The 22,826-nt window shown below is 46.9% G+C and overlaps 1 protein-coding gene across 1 annotated transcript; it reads right to left on the bottom strand.

The window, feature by feature from the left end:
• Window positions 1-795: 795 nt before the first annotated feature.
• On the bottom strand, window positions 796-22,816 carry NSFL1C (NSFL1 cofactor). Its single transcript, XM_082745751.1, has 9 exons — window positions 22,601-22,816; window positions 20,155-20,252; window positions 14,417-14,491; window positions 11,738-11,903; window positions 11,030-11,122; window positions 9,997-10,106; window positions 9,040-9,177; window positions 2,216-2,380; window positions 796-1,201 (listed from the first exon to the last, which is right to left on the bottom strand). Exons 1-9 carry the CDS (start codon window positions 22,703-22,705, stop codon window positions 1,039-1,041), a joined length of 1,113 nt encoding a protein of 370 aa, XP_082601877.1. The 5' UTR covers window positions 22,706-22,816; the 3' UTR covers window positions 796-1,038.
• Window positions 22,817-22,826: the final 10 nt, after the last annotated feature.

The raw sequence follows: 22,826 nt of genomic DNA, 5'->3' as shown, positions 1-22,826 counted from the left end.
GCACACTAGAGCTGGGGACGCTGCACTCGCGCTCGAAATGGACTCAGCAGGGGCCTCTTGCAAACGCTCACACAGTGGAAGGTGTCATGGTGCAGGGAAGGCCTCCCTTCGTCACCATCTGATTTGCCCTGCGCCGTGAGTGGAGAGCACAGGGACATTCGGATTCCCTTCCTTTCCTAGGCTGAGAGCTCTACTCCGCACTCACTTGGGTTGGCAGGAGCTGCTTCCCAATGAGAAAACAACCTATCTTGTCTCCCAGGTACAGATCTATGCGCACGGAGTAAATAAGGCAATGGCAGAACGGCTGAGAAAATCAGGGTGCGAGTAGCCCAGACAGGGGAGGAAAAGGCTGGGGCAGGTGGAGGGCAACAAAATCCCAACTGTCCCAGGTCCAGGGAGCTCGAATTTCCCAGGATTTGAGTGGAAAGAGCACAGGGAAGTGTTTATTTTCACCTGAAGAGCTCGTGGGCATCTAGATCTAACCTCACACTCAGGCACCCCTGCTGCTGCTCAGCTTGACCCAGTCAAGAGGTTTGTTCTCATGGGAGCAAGTGGCTACAAGACCTCTTTCTTCGAGTGCTGGACTCCCTTCCCAACAAAGGGGAACCCTCCACTAGTCATCTCAGGGACGGTGGGTGGATGTTAGCGGATGCAATTGTGGGCCACAAGCCATTTTCAAGCAGCAATCATGGAAGGGAGGCTCCTCCCCACACACCCTGGAAATTAATGTGATTTTAAAGCAATCAAAGGCTGCTTCAGTGGGAGAGGTTCCGTACAACATGCTGGTGATATTCCTTCAATTTTTTTGGTTATTTTTATTTTTTTCTTTAAAGTCCATTGATCGTTCACAAAAACCCAGGAAATGCAACTAAGGAGAAAACAAATGTCCAACCGAGATCTAAGAACCCAGAGCTACGGAGGAGACGTGGCACTGGACTGCTGGGTGTGCGGGATGGGGGGGTGGGAGGGGTGGTCCCCGCGGGGCAGCTGGCCCTGGAGGACGCAGGAGGGAGATGAGGCTGCCAGCCAGGCGGGTGGCTATGTTAACCGCTGCACGATGACGGCGTTGAGGAGGTTGGCTTCCTTCAGGGTTTGGCTCTCATCAGCCAGCTCTTTGTTCGGGAAGGTAGTCATGAGGACAAAGCTGGTGGCAGCCATGGCCGGCCGGGCGTCCACAATGAAGAGTCGGATGTCGCTGATCCTGGTGGAGCGGGGGTGGGTGGGGAGGTGGGTGAGCAGGGCCCTTCTCTGCATCCACAACCCCTGGCCATCCTTCTCCACAGGGCAGCCAAAACACTCACTTGGAAGCACATCAGATCATGTCACTTCCTTGCTTAAGACCTGCACGGCTGCTCCCCGTTACCTGGGATAAACACCTGCCACCGTACTGTGATCCCACCCTCCTTCCCTTCGTTCTCTCTCTTCCTCCTCCTAGATTTTCATCACGCCCGGCTTCCAGCCCACATTCGGGTCCCTCCTCCTAGAGGCTCCTCTTCCTGACCCACCTCCTATAATCCTAATCCCACTCGTGTCACAGGAGACCCCTGTCAGCACGCAAGGACTGTCAAGCCATTCCCACATGTGCTTCTGGTTTAGTTGGCCTACGGCTAATGAAATTCAGATAGGACTATTCCAGAAAAAGGAGTTGCCAAATACCTATAATACTAGTAACAGTCCTTCTCTGCTCATTTCTTCAATCTTTCTGTGCCTGTTTCCCCATCTTTAAATTGAGGTTGGCACAGTTGGCTTTAATCCAGCCCAGATGATCTGAAACAGTAGAGCAGGTATTCTAGTATTCTCATAGGGCATATCTAGAAGAGACTTTGACAGCCCAATGGTTTTCAGAGATCCCCTGGAGGTGGGTGGCTAGAGGAAGCCAACTGGAGGGGATGATGGCCCTCCCGCCCTCCATCAACCACAGTAGTTTTTATTATTCTGTACTTGGGCTTTACCGCGAAATCTTCTGTGAACAAATGCTGTGGGTGCTAAAAAGACCCTGAGAATTCCAATCCCCTAATTTTACAGGTGAGGAATGAGACCCACAGCAGGGAAAAAGCTGTTACTGGCCACACTTAATGCAAGAGCAGGGACTAGAACCAAAGGCTTTTGACCTGCAGACCTTCCCATCCCAATATTGCCTTCGGGGTGGCATGGAGCGCCTGGTGGTGTTCAGGGGGCCCTCCCAGGATAATCAAGGCCAGACGGCGCAAGGCACCTGTGGCTGTGGTTGAACTTCTGCACCAGCCTCCCGCCGTCGGCGAGCCGTATTTGGATGTTTGTGGTGGGCTGTGACTCGTCGATTGAGACGGAAGAGCTGGCTTTGGCTTCGTTTTCTGCCTGTTGGGCTGGAGAGCTGGTATTCAACACCTGGGGGGCCGTGCTGAGGAAAGAGGATCATATCAGGCCGCACACAGAAACAAGGCCCCTGGAAGAAGCAATCCCGCCTTGGAGTTGGTCTGAGCACTCGTTGTATCTGGGACTAGGCTTGCTGCTGCCACCACAGGGAACGGCAGAGACAAGTCTGCCCTCGTGGAACCTACCTACAGGCCCTGCAGGATCCGCTCTATGTCACTGCTATCTTCCTCACTCCTGAGTAACTGGGGCAAGTGACTCACCCCCTTCTTCCTTGGTGTCCTTAAAGCAGTATGCAAGACAGCCCACAGCAGGACCAGATCGGGCTGAGTTTAAGCCTCAACGAGAGAGGGCAGTCTGCAGTAGAGGGGGCCTGACACAGCCTGGTAGGTGACTGCTGGGATGTAGGGACCAGCCCAGACTCCATCTCTGTCACCGAATTTTCTGGCCTGCACTCCCTAGTACAACCTTACTCGTGTGCACATTTATTCTCCTGTGTCAACTATCAGAAGGGGGCAGAAATTTCCCACAGGCCAACCAAGTACCCCATACCACAGGGATTAGTTACACATTACAAACAGGACGTGGTATCTGCTGCCGTGTTTAGAGCTCAGATCTTAGATCAGATGGACCGGGGTCTGAATTCACCCATTAGCTATGTGGTGCTGGGCAAGTTACTGCAACTCCCTTAGTTTCAACAAGGGTGGTAACGAGGACCTTGAACAATGGCTAAGGCTATGTGCCTTACTCCATTTTTGTTAGGGATAAAGCAGACAATTACATACAGCATAGACAGATAAAAAAATGACATATACAATTCTTGGGGTGCCTGAGTGGCTCAGTCAATTCAGTGTCCTAATTCCTGATTTCTGCTCAGGTCATGATCTCAGGGTTGTGGGACTGAGCCCCCTGCTGGCTCCGTGCTCAGTGTGGAGCCTGCTTGTCCCTCTTTCTGTTCCTCTTTGCTAGTGTGCATGTTCACTCTCAAACAAAATCTTAAAAACAAAAGAAAACACCTCCCAATTCTTGACAACTGTTGGGAGGTTTCACTTCTCTTCTGTAAACACCTGTGCATCTCATTTCCCAGCCTTTCTCTTAGCAGACACCCTAGCCCAGACCCATGCAGAGAAAAGACCATGAGATGTCCGCTTGTTGCTTTCCTAAGTCTCTAATGACATCAGTTTTTAAACCTTTCCTTTCGCCCTGGATCTTTATAAGCTTAAAACAGTACCCAGGGCGCCTGGGTGGTTCAGTGGGTTGGAACCTCTGCCTTCGGCTTGGGTCGTGATCCCGGTGTCCTGGGATCAAGCCCCATGTCGGGCTCTCTGCTCCGCAGGGAGCCTGCTTCCTCCTCCCTCTCTCTCTGCCTGCCTCTCTGCCTACTTGTGATTTCTCTCTCTCTGTCAAATAAGTAAAAAATCTTAAAAAACAAAAACAAAAACAGAAAAAACAGTACCCGGTAGCAAATCTAACAGAAAGTGCTTTCCCAAGTGTGTTTTCTGAGATCCAGTCCCTCCATCACCTAGGAAGGTTACAGAAATGCCACAAAACAAACTGGCAGCATCGGAAGCCACTTGCATATTAAACGTCTTGAGAGACTGTGAAGTTAAGGCAAACTTACTTGACCACCACATGCTTTGCATATGGTACTCAAATGTGAGCCAGGGCATACAGAGAAACCACAACACCCCAGACTTCAAGAGATGCTCACGAAGTTCAACATTACCCCTGTAAATGCCCAAGACTGACTCTGTTTTGCTTGGGAGTTCCATGGGCATTAGGCCAACTGTCTAATTAGACTGTAGGTGGCCTGTCCCTCAACTGTTCACGTAACACTTCCAAGGACAGAACAGGTACTCAGCGAAGCTACTGCCTGCCAGAAAGGGATCTCTCACATCTTCAGTCAGGCCTACAACGAGAGAAGCTATTCCAAGAAGGCCCAGAGTATCCGTACGGGAAAGGGTGGGGAACGCAGGGAAATGGGAATGGTGTTCACTTTGCGCACGTGCTGTCTTTGTGGGGGGTTTGATAGCCACAGCCTCATGACTCATCACAACTGTCCTCTGAGACGGTACGGTCTCCATTTCATGGGTGGGAAAATAGAGGTGCATGCCGTAGGGCAGTTTTTCAACTTTTAAAAACTTACGTAACGAACAAGCTTTCTCTCCCTACATTCTGTGTGTTCCTACCAGCCAGGACTTGGTCAAGCTTCACATTCTATGGTTTACTTTAAGAAACAAATACCTACATTAAAATCGCTTTTTCAAACCTGTCCCCTGCTCCCAGAGAATCTGATACACCTCTCACTCATGAGCTAGGGGACCCTCAGCAATTAGTGAACATCTGGGCTTCTCCATTTCCTTTTCTGTAAAAGGGGAATACTACCCCTACGCCACCTCCATACCTCTTAGGGCAGGCAGTCCACTACATGGCAGCCGTTCCCAAGAAGGAAGAGTCAGCGTGATGCTGGAGAAACAGCACAGGACCGGCCATCAGCAAGCTGGGCTGAGGCAGAATATTTCATGCACAGCAGTTCTTTTAATCCTCAGTGGTGTATGAGGCAGGCGTTCATCATTACTTTTTAGGTGAGGAAACTGAGGCACAATGGGATTAAGCAATGTACACCAGTCCCAGGGTAATTTTGAGGTGAAGCTAGTAAACAAGCCAAGCTACCTGGCTCTTGTCCTGTGCTCTAACACCTGCCATAGTCTCCCACCAAGCCTTGGAGTCAGGCAGACCTAGACCTGGACTTATGGAACACTGTCCCAAGACAGTTTGCTCATCAATAACACGGGAGTTAAATGAAATTTCTGGTTGAGATAACAGCTAAAAATAATGCACTGTATCCAGCATAGACTAAGAACACAAACAAAGACCTATGTCTATGTAAGAACATCTGAGATGCAATACAGCATGGGAGGTAAGAGCAGAGACTGGAGGGAACCCATCTCTGCACTAACCAGCAATGTGACCTTGGGCGCGACCTGACCTCTGCAAGGCTCAGAGTCTTCATCTGTAGCCTAGGGATTGAAACAGGATTAAAGGTGGTAACACATATGAAATACTTACTCTAATGCTTTGCTAACAGCAGAAAAGGACTCTAAAAGCTGATTACTACCATTCCTCAAGGTCCTGCCCCACTTATATTTGTCTACACTCTGGACCCAAATCAGCTGGCTGATCTGTCTACATTCTGGACCCAAATCATGCCTGGCCCTGGGCTGTAACTGAAGGTCACCTAAGGGGCACTCCCAACCTACAAAGCCCTCAAGGAGGGTAAGGACTGGAGTAGGAGGAACCTCCACACCAGATCTTACGGTTCTTATTTGTAGCAAGACACTCAAAAAGTAGTAGGTCCAAACTGCTTTAGTTGTTTACGATAGCCACATGCATTGGTTCAAGGGAATGAAGCTTTGGGTCTGGTGTTTCTGGAGAACTGCTGGCACTTGAGCCATACCTTGCAAGGAGTGACTGGGTCATCTGAGGTAGAGAAGGCACTTCACCCAGGGACAGGAATGGTCAGATCAGACATCCGAAAGTTTCTTTACTATCTCCCTGCAAATACCATACAACTCACAGGGCAATAGTGCCTCACCCAGATCAAGAGCCTGAATCACCCAACTGCTCATTTCCTTTGTAGTCAGGAATTAACTGGACACTAAGGTGCTTTGTTGTCACAATTGTAAGCGCTGACAACCTTGCCGTCTCTTTACAAAATGACCACTGCAGAAAGAATGGTGAGCAGCCGAAACCCAATCCTGGTAGCAGCAAACCCACACCCTCCCAGGGCGTTCTTGGTGTTTGTTATTCATAATCAAATAGAGGCAGTCTTTCCTGGACCTTCAGATTAGTTCCCATCCAAACAAACAGACGTAAAACCTAAAATAATGAAGTTTAATCCAACTTTAAGAGTTTTCTCAAGTTTTTGAACTGAGAACAAGTTATTCATTCAGATAACTGGAGAAAAAACCCAGGACTGACTTTTTTTTTTTTTAAATTTGATAGAGAGAGAGGCAAGTAGGCAGAGGCAGGCAGAGAGAGAGAGAGAGAAGCAGGCTCCCTATGGAACAAAGAGCCCTATGTGGGACTTGATCCCAGGACCCTGTGATCATGACCTGAGCTAAGGGCAGAGGCTCAACCCACTGAGCCACCCAGGCACCCAGACTGACTGATTTTTTAGGCAAACCTGAGAACATTTTCTTACTTTTGGCTCTTGATCATTTTAGTTGACAAGATGACAATGTAAAATGATGCAAAATTTATGGGAAAAACTAGAAAAAGCTGTCCATCTAGTTTAGACTGAACAGCTAAAACCTTACTTAGCTTACAAAACCTTATTTAGCTGTATAAAACAAGTCTTTTGCTCATTTTTCATAAAAAGCCATACTGGAATTAAATGAAAGTGGCACTGGCAAAGAATATTTATTTAGACAAAATCAAGCGCTGTCAAACACCTGATTATCAAAATCTGTCTCAACTTATTGGATTCATCCTCCACATAATAAAATTATTCCCCTCTTGCTAGAAGCAACATTTTAATTTTGGAGAGTACCTGGGTGGCTTAGTAATCTGCATTCAGCTCAGGTCATTACCTCAGAGTCCTGGGATAGAGCCTCACATCAGGCTCTCTGCTCAGCAGGGAGTCTGCTTCTCCCTTTGATCCTCACCCTGCTCATGCTCTCTCTCTCTCCTTCAAGTAAATAAAATCTTAAAAAAAATTTCTAAAAATTTTTTGAGACGTGGAGTCTTGCACAAATAATATAGACTTTCCAGTAGTAGCACTTCCTATCAATATAATGAAGCCAAACAAGCCCAACTGTACAGTGTTCTGGTTCCTTCCTTATAATAGCTGGTGGGCAAAAATGGATACATCCTTTCTGGAGGACAATTTGACACCACCTTAAAAATATGAAGACCTTTTGAGCTGGCAATTTTACTTCCAACCCAAGATTAGGGGGTATACGAAGATTTAATTAGAGATATTCATTGCAATGTGGTTCTTAATATTGGCAACTGCCTAAATGGTTCACAGCGGGGACTGGTTAAACTATAGCACATCCTTAAGACGGAAAGTTATGTTAGCATTAGAAATAAGATTGTAGAAATACATTTACTGGTGTAGGTAGCCATATTAGTTTCATTAAGCAAAACAACAAGTGATAAAATAGCATTCTCAATTTACATACATACACACCCACACATATAAGACTAGAATGATACTAACTGGATATATCTGGGTATTAGATTGTTTTTATTCTTGATCTGTATTTTCTATTATTTCTTGAAAGATAAATATGTTTTATTTTAATAATTAAAAAAGAATTATCTAGCGCTCTACAAAGTTTACCACGGAAGCCACAGACAGGACCACTCCGAGGACAGCTGTCTTGGGACTAACCCCTAGGCCCAATGTGGTGGACGAAATGAGAGCAGGGCAGACTTCCTATTTTGGTCTTGGGATATTAGCCTATTGGTCTCTAATGTCCTGAGCTATCATCTTAGCTCCTGATAAGGCATAATGGCCATCAGGGAGGCAGGGGGGTCCAGGAGGGCCCAGCTGAAGCACAAAGGGCCCAGCTGCTGGCAGACCACACTCCAATCCCTACAGATGGTTATGAGGTGAGCACGGGCAGTGCTTAGCTCAAGAGCTGTCAGGTCTAGATCAGAGAGGGTGCTCACTGTACAGGTGTGGGAAGAAATGCCAGTCAGAAGGCCTGGGTTCCAATCTTGGTTCCACCACATACCAGTCATGCCTCCAAGGATAACCCTTAGAGTCCAAGAATCTCAGCACTCCTTCTGTAAAATAATGCTCTAATACTAGCAGGGAGGCTCACTACTCCAAATGCCTCTTCTGGGCACAGCTCTCTCTGAAGAACACTGACCAAGTGACTCCATGGACAGAGCTGAATGGGCCTCCGAGGGAAGGCAGCCCGAGTATGCGTTGGCCAAGGTCTGGTGGGAGAACTCCACCTATCAAAGGCAACAGTGATTTCGACCAATCAGATCCTATCAGGGGTCTGAATGCAAGATGGAGGCAGTGGCAGAGGATACAAGGCTGAAAAAGTCACAGGAAGTGACAGTGAGTATCACACAGGGCCAAAGGAGAGATAAGGGCCGCCACAATGGTGGAGCAGCCACCTGCATAGGGCAATAATGTCCCTGAGCTTCCTTGGCTCCTGAACAAAGTTGTTGTAATCTTGGCTGGGTGGCAGAGTCCAGGATTTCTCATCCCTCCAAACCCCCATTTCTGGTGACCCAAGAAAACACGTGTCTGTTTCAGCCAAAAGCCATGAAGGAGGTTACTAACCCTGCGAACAGGCTAGATTACTGAATCAAAGCAGCAACGTACTGCCCTTCCTGCTAACTGACTGACTGCTCACTGTGGGGCAGCGCTCTGGGCTCCTCAGTTGCTAAGGAGGTAAGGACTCTCATCAGTCCCATTTCATACTTGGGCAAACTGAGATTTGCCCTACAGTCGAAGGTCATATGGCTAGAAAGTGAAGAAGAGATTTTAAATTCAGGTCTTTTAACACCAAAGCCCACGGTCTCCACACTCTTCCTCCCATACAAATGAAATGTACAATGATCTTAATGGTGAAGAGCTACGTGTCAAGTGAGTGAGATGCTGGGTCTACAGGGGCAGGGAGAGCGACTGGCACGTCCCGCTTCTGCCTGTGCTGCTCTTACCTGCCCAGTTTCTGACCCTCTCCAGTGAAGGCTTTGAAGGCTCCCTTGGGCTTCACAAAATCCTCATCCCGATGGTCTTCCATGTCCAAATTCACCTGCCCACCGTGAGCTAACCTCCGCAGCTCTGCTGGCACCTCCCTGCAGGAGAAAAGGCAATGCTGCGGTCCACAGGGAGCAGCATGGGAATGGCAGTGATGGGTGCAAAGGGAGGAGAAACATCCTAGTTCCAAATGAAAGTCGTTCCAAAGTGAAAGTCCCTGGGTCCCCACAAGGAGCGGCTACTTCAGTGGCTACTGTCTGCCTCCCACGTGTCTCTCACTTGCTCAAAGTCACAACTGAGACCTCTATCTTATTTGGTCACCTGGTTTTGTCCCAGGCCCAGAAGGGAAAAATAGACACTTAAGGTTTTAGATCTGTAAATCTGTATTTTAACCATGTTATATCTGCTTAAATTTTTTTCACTGCTTGGGGCACCCGGGTAGCTCAGTGAGTTGAGAGTCCAACTCTTGATTTTGGACTCATGATCTCAGGGTCCTGAGAACGAACCCTTCATTGGGCTCTGCACTGAGTGTGAACCTGCTTGAGGTTCTCTCTCCCTCTGCCCCACCCCATGCTCACAAATGCGCACACGTGCGTTCTCTCAAAATAAATAAAATTTTTTAAATATGGGGGGGAGGGCCGCCGAAGTGGCCCAGCCAGTTAAGCATCCAACTCTTGGCTGCAGCTTGGGTTGTGATCTCAGGGTCACAGGATCGAGCCCTACATCAGGCTTCGTGCTCAGCACAGAGTCTGCCTGAGATTCTCTCTGTCTCACTGTCCCTCCCCAATGCACTGCCCCACTCTAAAATCAATCAATCTTTTTACTTCTGAAATAATAAACATTTCGATCAGCCCCTTCTTTTCCATCTCCCATTCAACTCACTGACATGGAACCCAGAGGAGGGCTTCTCTTCTCACCCTCTGCGGATAGACTCCAGAAACTGGGCATTGGATGGGTCTTGGTAGCTTCTGAGTTCGCCATTGTCCAGGCTGAACCCACTCTTCCAGAGCTTCAATACTACATGAACCTGTGAAAAAAGAAGGTAAGCAGTCCATACACTGTCAGGAAACTGACAAGCATACTAATGCGACCCCGCAAATTAGCAGGTTCTTACTCTTTTCCTGTGTCATTATCAAAACACAGACACGCCACACACATGCATGCATGAGAAAATCCAATCAACCACCAAGTATTAACCTAAAAGAAGGTGATATGGCAACAGATTAAGAGCATGGACTTTGATTTAAGCAGACCTGGGTCTGCATCTCGATTTTGCACTCACTAGCTAAGTGGTTCTGAGCAAGTGACTAAGTTGAAGCTGTGGCTTATCTGTAGGGTTGCCAGTGTGCTTGGCCTATAGCTTGTGCTCAACTCAACTGCCATGGCAAATTTACTCATGGGACTATTCTGCAGTTATTACAAATGCTATCTCTGTTAATTCCCCATACATATTCATAGTAAAGGGTCAAGGCTACAAACCAACATATTAGCAGCTGCTGCTTCAGGTGCATATGGTTTTTATTTTCCTCTTGCTTGACTTTAAAATTACTTATATAGTATGAGACACTTATTGGAGAGGGGACCTTAAACACAGAGAGAAAAGGACTGAACAGTAGTAAGGAAAATTTTTTCAGTTGTGTTCTAGGCCTCCTTGGGTGGAGTGAAGCCGAAGTTCTTTAGCCATGTCCACACCACCAGAAAACCCTAGAATCATCCCTCTGCCCAAGGTTCACAGAATGCTCAGGAAACTCCTTCATTTATCCATCTCCTTTGCTCACCCCTTCTCAGGAGTGCCCCTGCCCGTCAGATAATCCTCTCCATTCAAGGACCACAGTAACGGCACTGCCTCTTCCCTTTCAGAGGCTGCTGGTACAAATAACATGTGACCAACTGCCTCTGAAAAACGACAGAACAGTCTATGAGCTTCCCAAAGAATGTAAATGCACTCACATCCTGGCCGGAATGCCGCCTCCTTTCTCCTGCCACGTAGGCAGATTCTTCCTCCGGTGCTGCCCCCAGGCGATAGCCACCCCCTGCAAATGGCTATAGAACACAAGTTCATAAACATTTGAGGAGAGGGGCAATGGTGATGGGTCACTCAGATACAATGACATACCTCAAGCTTACCTACTAGGTGTACTTGCTCTGGTATTGAACTCAGGGCCACAGGGCCAAAGCAGTATGGTAGATGAATAAAGTGACCAGGATTTGGGGGGGGGGGGGGGGAAGGCACTGCTTGGCTAAAGGGAAGAGCTGCTACTAAGCTCTAGTTAATTATGGTCATGCAGGAATCTGTGTGCAAGGTAATACTGAAGACTTTCTGACTTTTCCAAAGACAACAGAAATCTAGAATTTATGTAACACAGGTGGTACTAATTTAATTAAAACAAAAAAGGTAAAACACTGAGTAAATCAAGCTGGCCAAATAAAACAGTATATAGGACCTGTTCTAGCCCCCAGGCCGAGATTTGAAAACTGCCTCAAATCTTGATTTCATGCTAAAAGGTGGGAGAAACTACACTGCTCTTGCACATGTAAGAGCAAGTGAGCAGTGAAAGACAAAACAAAACAAATTCAGTCACTACTGGAGTGAGAAAGGGGTCCCCCAGCCCGCAAAACCAGAGGCCTATGGCCACAGATAACAACCCTTATGCTCACTCTTGGTTTACTGGTTTCTCCAGGGCTCTTGGTCACTCGCTCCACAGCTACAGCTCCATGTTCCTTGGCACCTTTAAAGAGATCATCCACCAGCTCGTTGGGACTTTTCTTCCTGGGAGGGCCGACAATCTGTTGTCCACTTCTCTCTGAGCCCCCAGCATAAAACCTGCATAGAAAATACATGTCTAACACTAAACACACTTGGAAAACATGAATAGAGCAGGTGTTAGGCTCTGGGCTAGGTGCTAGGCACACTGAATTAAAGGGTGCAATGTCCATCTTTAAGCAATTTACTGTCTAGTTGGGGAAACAGGTTAAGTAGGCAGGCAGGCATAATGCAGTGTGAACAGCAATGCAGGTCAGTAAGGGGTGCTCTGGAGCACTGAGCTGGGGAGGATAATCACGGCTTCCTAGAATATCTTCTGGGCTGAGTCCTGAGGATGAGGATACATTTTATCAGGTGAAGAAACCAGGGGAGGGCATTCCAGGCATGCATGACAACATGCCAGGTCCAAAAATAGTTCCAACTGGGAATTATCCATCCGGTGGCTAGCACCTCTCTAGGAGACAGCAGCTATGGTCACAGGCAGAAGCAGCTACCACTAGCAGCTCTAGGTTAACAGAGGCAGCGGTGTGGTTAGCATGAGCAGCTAGGCTCCGGTGTTCGCTCTGCCACTGAGTGACCCTGGGCAAACCAGTGCATTGCCCTGTATCTCATTTTTCTTATCTCTGAAATGGGAGGGAAGGACCACATGCCCTACCTACCTGCTCCTTAAGTCAGGGCCATGAGGTTCAAATCAGCAGATGTATGCAAAAGAACAAGCACAGAGTAATGCACACATGTGAGGTGGTGTGATAAAGCACCGAGAGCTCACCCAAGCTTCACCTCACCTCGCTATTCTGGTGATACCCTCTGGGGCATTGAGAAGAGGGTACTGAAGGAGGTCAGGGAAAGCCAAATACAAGCCCCAAAATACCCACACCAGGCTCTGCAATGGGCCAAACGTGGCTTGAGATGAAGCTAGCAGTTTTTAATCTGGTTCTAAAAACCAGTACTCATGTAGCCTGGCTAGCCACCTGCTTGTTGCTCCTATTCACTGCTAGGTCAATAGTGTGTCTCCCAGTGGGGAGAGCTGAGAACCTATAAAATTAGTCCCAGCTTTCTATTTCCTGACATTCCCCACTGAATGCAAGGCAAGCCACAGGCCTTGACAAGGACGATAGCACCAATGTCATCAGGTCTGAAATGCTGAGGGGCTGAGGATGTAATCAGGATGTGAAATAAAGGAAGGTCATCACCTGGAGGATGTGACAGGACAGGAAAAGGAGGCAGCGGCCATTTAGAAGTTGGGCATTCACATACTTGATGGCATTGCCTTTCACTCAAGGAATGTAAAACTCTGAACCTTGAATGTATCTAAAAAGAAGGCTGTGAGGCAGTGTAAAGGTCACTATATGGATGAAAACAGAGAACAGAACACATGTAATTTCTCAGCCCGCTTCCCAAAGAGTGACCATCATGAGATTATTAAATTTCCATAAGAGTTACTATAATGATCGTTAAGAATGCCTGACAGACCGAGGCAGGGCCTGTGGGGAACTCCAAGCTGTGAAATGAGGCTGCAGATGAAGTTCTGCTCAGCGGACTGAAAAGTCTTTATAATGGAATCTCAAAGCCTTGGCTTGTGAACTAAGAGCCTGTGATCAAGTGATTAAAAATACTTATTCCCTCGACCTGCACTTTCATTTCTAGAAACTACCCCAAGAAAATAATCTGAAATATAACCTAAGATTAATACACAGAGATGTTCGCAACGATGATATTTACAGTGGTAAAAAACCATCAAAAACTTAAATGTTGGACAACCCGTATGACGAATTATTATTGTAGTTGTTGAAAACAGTAATGAATCTCAATGGTACAGAGAAATACTGAATAAATAGTATTAATCCAACAAAAACAAGAAACAAAATTATTTGACTATCACCATGTAAAATATAATACCAAACAAAGTACATTTATATACAGAGCAAAGACTGAATAGAAATATGCCAAAACATTAATTCTAGTTACTAAAGAGTGTATAACTGTTACATTTTCTCAGTACACTATTCCATCTTCCACAATGGACATTATTTTTATTATAGCATTCCTAATGGTTAAAAACAGACAGACCAAATACTATGTATGTGTTTGCATTGGGGGAATACACACTGATAAGCCTTTAATTCTGTTTATTATGTGATATATTGCCATTTCAATTAAAAAGAAAACAACAACAACAAAAAAAAAACACCAAAACAAAACCTGGAAAGATATACACCCAAAATAACTGACACCTGGTGACCACTGGAAGACCAGGTATTATGAATAACTTTTTTCCTTCTTATTGATTTGTTTCCCTTCCCCAACACTCCTCAACAAATACATCTTATTTTAATAATTAAAAGAAGAAAAACCCAGAATACCCCTAAAGAAAAAAATAGTAACAGGGGAAAGGGATGACTTCTAAGCTAGAGGGACTGGGAGACTGTTTCTGGAATATAACCCATCCAGACTAGGCCACAATAGTAATGGCTGATGATAACTGAGCACATTATCCTTCTAGGTCCTTCTAGATGGCTTACACATTATCAAGGACATTCCAGTGGACTCTGCACCCCCCAGCAAAGACTCACCTCTGGCCCTCTTCCTCCTCCTCCTCCTCGTCTTGGTCATGAATGAGGTCTCTGAAGGATGTCACCCTATTATCGCTGGAGACACAGAAAGGAGCAAAAAGATATTGGGAAGAGTTAAACAAAAGTAGCCCCATTATCAGCTGCTAAGGAGTTGAGGACACAAGGATTTAATTTTTTTTGGTGGGGTAGAAGAGGATCTATATGAAAGAGGACTAACCTTTCTATCAAAATAATGTGGAATTTTTCTTCAAGGTAACACAGGACTGCAAATAAATTAGAGAGGGCTATTGGGAAATAGAATCTATTTAAGCTCTCCTATAGGGAGGAAAGGAACAGTAAGGGGTGTGTACTACTTTAAAAACTTACGACTGGATAGCTATTTTCATCACTTAATTCTTATTACTTTTCCTTTAACAGATTTTTATTATTTTTAGATAATCTCCACAACCAACATGGGGCTCGAACCTACAATCCTGAGATCAATCCTGAGTGCATGCTCCACTGACCGAGTCAGTCAGGCACTCCTCTTCATTTAATTTTTAAATACTGTTCTGGACACTGGGTCTATAAAGATGACCAGACACAGCTCTTATTCTTCAGTTGCTATAGGCTCATGGCCCCTGTTAAATACTGTGCAGTATGGGTCGTAGCAGAGGGAAGCACATGGCACATGTGAGTACAGAATGTCTTGTCCTTCCCAGGGTAGGGATGGGGGAACAATGAGACAGTTTTCCCAGGAAAATGCAACATTTATTTGGACTGTGTGCCAAAGAATGAGTGGACTGCCAGTCAGGTAGAAAAAGGGCGGGAGGCTGGTGGGGGTAAGGGAGCAGCAGGGCACAGCAGGAAAGGGGTATACACACAAAGTAACACTTTCCAGGAAGGGCAAGCTATCAACAAGTGAAAATGAAATGAGTATGTGACTGAGGATATCTCTGTTTCTGCTGCAGGTCAGTCAAGAGCAAGTGTTTATTAAAGTTTAGGAAGAAAGCAGAGCTGTGTGGGGCTAGAGAAGGCACAGAAGAGTCACCTCTGACATGAAGAGTCACCTTCCTCTGACACTGTTTTAAACTGTCACTTTTTTTCTAGTTTAGATTGTCTTCCAGGAATTCAGAAATCATGAGACACATTTTATAAACTGTATTTCTTAGGGGAACAAGTAAGTTCTCTACAATGGGGGGGTAATGTAGGTTTATAGGGGCTAGACTGAGAAGGCTCAAGGAATTATTTTCTACAGAGAAAGGTGCAGTTCAATCTTAAAGATTTATATCAAGGAGACCATGAGAGGATGAAACAGGCTTTGAAGTGCCATCAACTAGAAAGGAGAGAAGAACAAAGACCAATTAATGTAGCAAATGCACTGCTTGCTTGAGTTAGCAGAGAGCAATGACCTGGGCATTCCTGGATCTCTATATGACACAGTTCAAAAGGATCCAAGCGACAGATGTGTACTCTGGCCCTGAAAGGCTAATTTCACTCATTCATCTTCCCAGGGGGAGTTTTCCACAGATGTTCAGCTTCACATCCACGGGAAAAATGCCCTCTCTCTGTTGTTAAACACCTTTAAATACCACGTGTACATGTGCTTGAGCAAACCACTTGTTCTGGCTGCAGATTTGAGTCTTTCTCCAGAAGTTCTCCCATCCAGACTCTGACACTATCTGACACAGACTGTGGTGTCCACATACCTGGTTCTAATCCGGAGTGAGCCCACCCACGGATCTGGGGCATGCTAATGAAGTTCTCAAAGTCTTTGTGTTCTCAGGTGCCACTGGGACCAATCACAGCACCAACCCCTTGGGCTTCTGTGAGCTGTCGGAGCGCTGATGCCTGGTGCAGCACATTACAAGTGCTTCTCAAATGCTAGTCCGAGAGCATCAGCAGTATCTGCAAGACTGAGAAATGCCAGTCCCCAGGCCTGCCTCAGAGCTCCTAAGTCAGAAACTCTGGGAGGAATGCCCAGCGCCCTGCACTTGAGAAGCTCTCCAAGTAATTCTGACACATGGTCAGATCTGAGAGCTGCTCTGGGGCAGTGCTCTGAGATTACCTTATGGCACGGATGACCAGGGGACATCACCAATTTTAGAACAATTTGTCCTTTGTCCTCCACAAAGTGGCAAAATGTCTCGGAAATTTCAATTTTTTCAGCATTGAAACTCTATCTCCCAGGTACCCTGGCACCCTGAAGTGCACAAAAATCCTTTGTCAGATCCATTTTTCATAGAGAAGGAAATGTTGTTCCTATGCTGTCCAGTATGGAAGTCATAGTCACACGTGACTACTGAGTTTCTGAAATGTGCTTAGGATGAATAACTGAATGGGGCACCTGGGTGGCTCAGTGGGTTAAGGCCTCTACCTTCGGCTAGGGTTGTGATCCCAGGGTCCTGGGATCGAGCCCCACATTGGGCTCTGCTCAGCGGGGAGCCTGCTTCCCTTCCTCTCTCTCTGCCTGCCTGTGATCTCTGTCAAATGAATAAATAAAATCTTAAAAAAAAAAAAAATTTACTCTCCCCCAAGTTTCCCATTCCTCTTCCTCCTCCTTATTTAAAAAAAAAATTAATTTAATTTTTAATCAATTTTAATTTTTAAAAAAAATTTTTATTATTTAACTAATTTTAAATTTAATTTAATTTTAACTAATTTAAACAGCCACATGAGGTTAGAGGCTCCTACACTGGATAGTATAGTTTTAGAGAATCAGAAAACGGCAGTCCCTGACATTCTAAGAAAGTATAGTTAAGCTGGATGAAAGACACCGCTACCTCCTGCTCTACCTTGTGCTAGGTACAGGATGGGAGGTGCTGGACAAGGGGGCGGGTAGCATGTGGCAGAAGCAGCTCTTTATATACACAGACTTGGGCTTGAATCTGCCATAACAGCAGCTGTGAGTCCCTCAATCTTTCTAAGACCCAGCACCCAACCTACTTCCCAAGTTGCTGAGGCATAACAACCTAGGTAAGAGTATCTGGCAGAACCAGGCAGATGGTGGGTGCTCCTGAAATCCTAGCCCTCCCACTTCCAGGAACTTCCAATTTACTGAGGGAGAAAAAGTGAAGTTAAGTATCAGAAGAGTTCAAGACGACCCACAAGAGATGTCACCAAGTAGTATGTGGACACGGGTCAAGAAGCAAATGAATTATAGGTGACTAGATTTCTGAGTAACAGGACCATGGCATGCTGCCTATGGGTTAGGGACAACACACTCAAAAGAGAAGGTAGGGACTGAGCTAAACCTGGAAGGACCCATGGGAACTGGACAGAAAAGAGAGCAGGCATGGCCAGTTAGGTGAGAGGCTCAAACAAAAGCAGGAAAACCAAAAATAAGGCAACATTGAGGTATCAATGAATCAGTTTGGTGGGACTAAAGATCTGAGAGACAAGAAAAAGGGGTTAAGATTAGGATGGCTGGTTCAGGGCCAGCTCTGGAGGACCCTATATGTCCATGAAGGGAGGCAGAACATCATTCTCGCTGAGAGGAATGCTGGAAACAGAAACAGAGCTGCATTTAAATACCTGTTTTACCAGCTGTGTACCATGGGAAGACACCCAGCTTCAGTATCTTCATCTGTAAAATGGGTAGAGTAACAGTACCCACACATAGGGTTCTAGTGAGGATTAAAGACATGTACATGTAAAGGTTTAACCCAGGGTCTGGCACCTGGCAAGTGCTCAATAAATGACCGCTGCAATGACTGAGGAGTTTAGACCATCTTTTAGCAATGGTTAACTTCTTTATGTTCCAAAGACCTTGGAAAATCTGATAAAAGCTATGTATTTTCCTGCCAGAAAAGAAAACATACATACAAAATTCTGCCCATAACTTTAGGTCATTTATAAACCTTCTCCCATCATTCCAGATTCTAGTATCAACGGAGGACCTCACTAACAGAGTGCTGCTCCAAAGCAACAGTATATGAAACAGCAGTCAAGAAGAGGACAGCACGGGCGGGGTGGGGCACGCGGCAGCAGGCTAGGTGTCCTGCATGTGGCAGTCCAGTCCCTCGGGGTGGCAGCAGGGACAGGTCACACACGCAACTCCTCTGAGGGGCTAGTACAAGTGTGGCCTCTCCTGAGAATGCACTCCGTCTTTTCCTTCCAGGCAAGGACAATGATGTAACAGACTACGTCCTCCCTCTCCATTTTTCTTGGCTTCACCCAAGCTGAGTACCAGGTCTGAGGCTTACCTGAAGCAACAAAGCAAGGCCTTTAGGCCTGCACATGTGTTCAGTCCCTGTTGGCCTTAACACTAAACTCTATTTCCTCGATTCTTTTACTTATAGGTCTATTTTTTATCTATGTATCCATTGTGGAAAGAGACAGGGGACACACAGAAAATGAATGGGGATGATGAAAACCAATGCTAATAACAATAAAAGGACAACGGCGAACATGTGCTGTGTTCTACATGCTTTGTAAGTTATAGTCTTTTAATCTTTCATGTTATAGGCACTGCCCATTTACCAGGTGAGGAAAACTGAGGCACTGAGATGTTCAGTCAACATCCAAGGACACAGAGCTCCCAAGTAGCAGAGCTGGGATTTGAATGTAGGCAGTTGGGCTCGTAGGCCTATGCTCCAATAAACCACTGCCTTGACAGGGCTTTAAGGCCACTAGCGGAGAGAAGTGCAAACCTGTGACTGGTATCAGGCTACATTTCAACTCCCCCGCCCCCTCATGTCTGACACGCCAATATCCCCACAGTAACCGGGGGTACGTATTAAAGACTCTCCCAGGAAATCAGATGGAACATCTCCCTATTAACCATGTACCCGGTAGTAACAACCAGAGGAGCCATCACCCGTACCTCGTAGGTCAGTCCCTAATTAATAATTAAAAGATCGACTGCCAACTACCTCTTCTCTGGACATGGGAGACAGGGAAAGAAGTTAGGGAGGAACAAAATCTGGGGTTAGTGCTCCTTCTTCAAAGGATGGAAATGTAATTTAAAGCTTGGATGTTCTTAGAGAGAAACATAATTTACACTCCACTGGCAAAGAAACACTCTATCTGTACTCAGAGGTTGATTTAAAAACCAAACAATTTTTTCTGATGAAAACATAAACCAGAGGGCAGAAAACAAATCAGGCTAGAGCAGAGGGAGCTGTAGTTCAGACATCTTTGTAAGAAGAGGCCCTGCCTATCTCCTGGAAGACCAGCACTGTCTCACTCTGCAGATCACAGCAGTGACCTGCCATGGGAACCTTAGGTGGCTGTGACAGGGGATGTAAATTCAATCATAAAGGTTAACTCTGTTTCACTTAATCAATCTGGGGAAAAGTGGGTTTCACACATTTATTTTCTCTAAGACTATATAGGGTAACAGGCATCCTAAAATATCAAGAGCCTTTCTAAAGTCATCTAGTCCAATCTTTTACATCTATGGCCCCCAGAAAGGAAGTCCTTTGGTTTCTACTTAAAAACTTCTAGAGACGGAGAGATCACTCCTCACATTCATAAATAAAAGACCCTGAAATATCTTAAAAGCAGGTTCTGTGGTTCCCCCTACGACTGGGCCATAAACCACAATCAGGTAAGAGTCTGCACCGCAGTGTGCTGTGCCTCTCTCTACAGGAGAGGAACATGTCATGTAAGGAACTAGTATCCACCAGTTAATCTAACTTTCTTTCTCCAACCCACTGGTCTGTATCCCCACGATTAATCCTCCATTAAGTCAGGAAACTGGTCCTCATCACTGTTGGTAGCACACCCAAGTAGCAATAATTGAAGTTGGCCCTTACCTGGGGGCTGTGCCTCTGGACACTGAACTGGGGGTTGCCTGCGAAATGGTCACAATGTCTTCGTCCCCTCCATCCTCATAAAAGCTCGCTAGGGCGATCTGCAACAGAGACGTAGTAACTTGGGATTCTTAAACAGGCCTTCATTTAACACATATTTCCTTTGAGTACAAAAAAGCATAGTCACGAAGGTACGGCTCACACTTAGAAGGTGGTCTCTATCTGGGGACCACATAAAAAGAGATAAAAAGATAGAAAGCATCTCTCTTCTTATCACCTGAAACAAATTCCATCCACTAAGGGAAATAATAGAAGGCAAGAAGGCAGGCTAGGATGGAGACACTCCTCATTCTCATTTTACTAGGAAACGTGATCCAGTAAAAGCAGTGTACATTTATTGAGCATTTATTTATGTGCCACGTTGTTCTGAACATAACTCTACATGTGTTAACTCATTTAATCCTCGAAGATTGGTGTTACTGTCTCATTCTATAGCTGATACAGAAACATGGAGAAATTAAGAAAATTCCCAAAGTTAAGCAATTGGTAAGGACTAGAGCCTCGTTCCATCCCAGGCAGTCTGCTCAGGCCCTTACTCTCAGCTTTTATGAGACAGCCAAGAATCTGGAGCAGGGTCCAAATTGCTTTGTTTACTTTCTCTCTAAGGCCCAGTTTCCTCATCTATGCAACGCAGACACCTGTCCCACCAACCCTGTGCAACAAATGAGAGGATCCAGTAACATTCCTGCACAGTCATGCCTTAGCTCTCTACATATAGCAGGTATACGGGAGTCTTTTGGCCATTTGTGTTTGGCTGTTCTCTCACTGACTTAACAGTTAGGTATTTATGAATCACTTTAAACAAAGGAGTAAGAAAGAGCACTGAGGTCTGCGGAGATGAAAAAGATATGGCTCCTGTCCTCAAGATCACCAGCCTTAGAGTAGGCAATGAGCCCCTGTGAAACATAATCAGCCAGTCAGGAGTATACCTTCATGGGGTATAACCAGTCAGCTGGAGGCAGTGTGCTGTCATAGGACACGCACTGAAATTGAGGGGGGCCTACATTCCAGTCCTGGCCCTGGCAGGCAAGTCATGTCACATGCACGAGCCTCAGTTTCCCTACCTGTAGTGTGAGGAGAGTGGGACTGATGACCTGGCAACTGGGTAACACTGTGAGCTCCTAGGTTTTCCAGGCTGTGGCTGCATTTTGTATTTCTGCCCTGCACAGGGCTGCACGCTGTGTGTACAGGTGTGACACTATACCTAACTCTTTTGCTCTGCGGAAGCAATTTAAATGGTGGAGTCAGCAGACCCAGTTTAAATCCCAACCTCACTGTTTACTGGCTGTGGGATCTGGGACCGATCACTTGCCTTCTCAGCGTCTAACCGCTCACCTATACAGCGGAGCTAGTTTTCTTTACCTCACTGTTATTAGGATTAAACAAATCATCACCTGGAAAGTGCCTGGCACTTGGTGCTTCAGGGCTCTGGAATCAGAACTGAGTTCTAAGGCTATCTTTTCCAGTCTATAGCTAGTGATGCCTTGAGCAAGTTTCTTAACCTCCCTAAACCTCAGCGGCAAATTGCAAAGACTAAGTAATTTTAAGATACGTAAAGGAGTTAGAATAGCACCTGGCTCATGCTAGGGAATCAAGAAATACTAATCATTGTCATCCACCTAAGACACAGGCCGACCAAGACCATTTACACAATTCTTTCTATAATTAATTACTGGGCGCCCATTATGAGCCGGGAGCTGTTCTGGGCACGGGAGATTTAACAATTTACAAAAAATCCCTCCCTCGTGTAGCTCATGTTAATGCCTTAATTAACAAGTATTTAATGAATACGTAGTACGTGCCAGTACATTGGACGATAAACTCCACGAGCCTCCCATTTTACAGAAGACTGAACCAGGAAAGACGAATAGGCTCCCAGGTTGCGCCACCACCCTGGAGCGAGTCTCCCCCAGGAACAGGGTAGGAGGGGGCGTGGGCCAATGCCTGGGCCGGGATGCTCCCTCAACCCGCAGCAGGGGCGGCGTGAAGGGAAGTAAACAATCACCTTCTCCCCCGCGCAGCTCCACCTCGGACCTGGTCATTCCCGCCGGCCTGGCCCCAGCAGAGCCTCGGCGCGGCCGCCACGCCCCCCGGTTTCCTCTCCACGCGGGTCGCGGCAGTGCTCAAAGTCTCGCCGGCCCCGCGAGCGGACGAGGCGGAGGGGAGACCCGAGACCCAGCAGAGGAGGGCCCGGCCGGGGCTGGCCCGCGTTTTCCCACGCCCAGCCGAGCTGGCGACGCGTGGCAAGCGGCCTCAGGACCCTGAGGCCTGGGTCGGGCCGCAGCCCGGCGGGATGACTGTGCGCTTCGGCCACCGCGGGCTTGATGCGCCGGACGCCCGCCTCCCGCAGCCCCCGGCCGGCCCGACGCAGTCGGCCCCGCGCCGCTACCTGCAGGTCCCAGCCGGCCGACTCGAGGAAGAAGCGGGCCCGGTCCTCTTCGGCCCCAGTCACCGCCACGAACTCCCTCAGCGCGTCCTGTCGCTCCGCCGCCATCTTCGCTCTGTGCGCCGGCCGAACCGCTCCGGCCACCGCCGCACAGCCTCAGCCCCGCAGCCGCGTTCCGCCCGCGGGTCGACCAGACCCAGCCGAGAGGCGCCCGTCCGCAGGCCCCGCC

This window comes from Mustela nivalis (genome assembly GCF_964662115.1).
Source record: "Mustela nivalis genome assembly, chromosome: 8".
Classification (NCBI taxonomy): Eukaryota; Metazoa; Chordata; class Mammalia; order Carnivora; family Mustelidae; genus Mustela; species Mustela nivalis.
The sequence above is the reverse complement of the archived record's forward strand: the minus strand, read 5'-3'. Positions and strand labels throughout refer to the sequence as shown.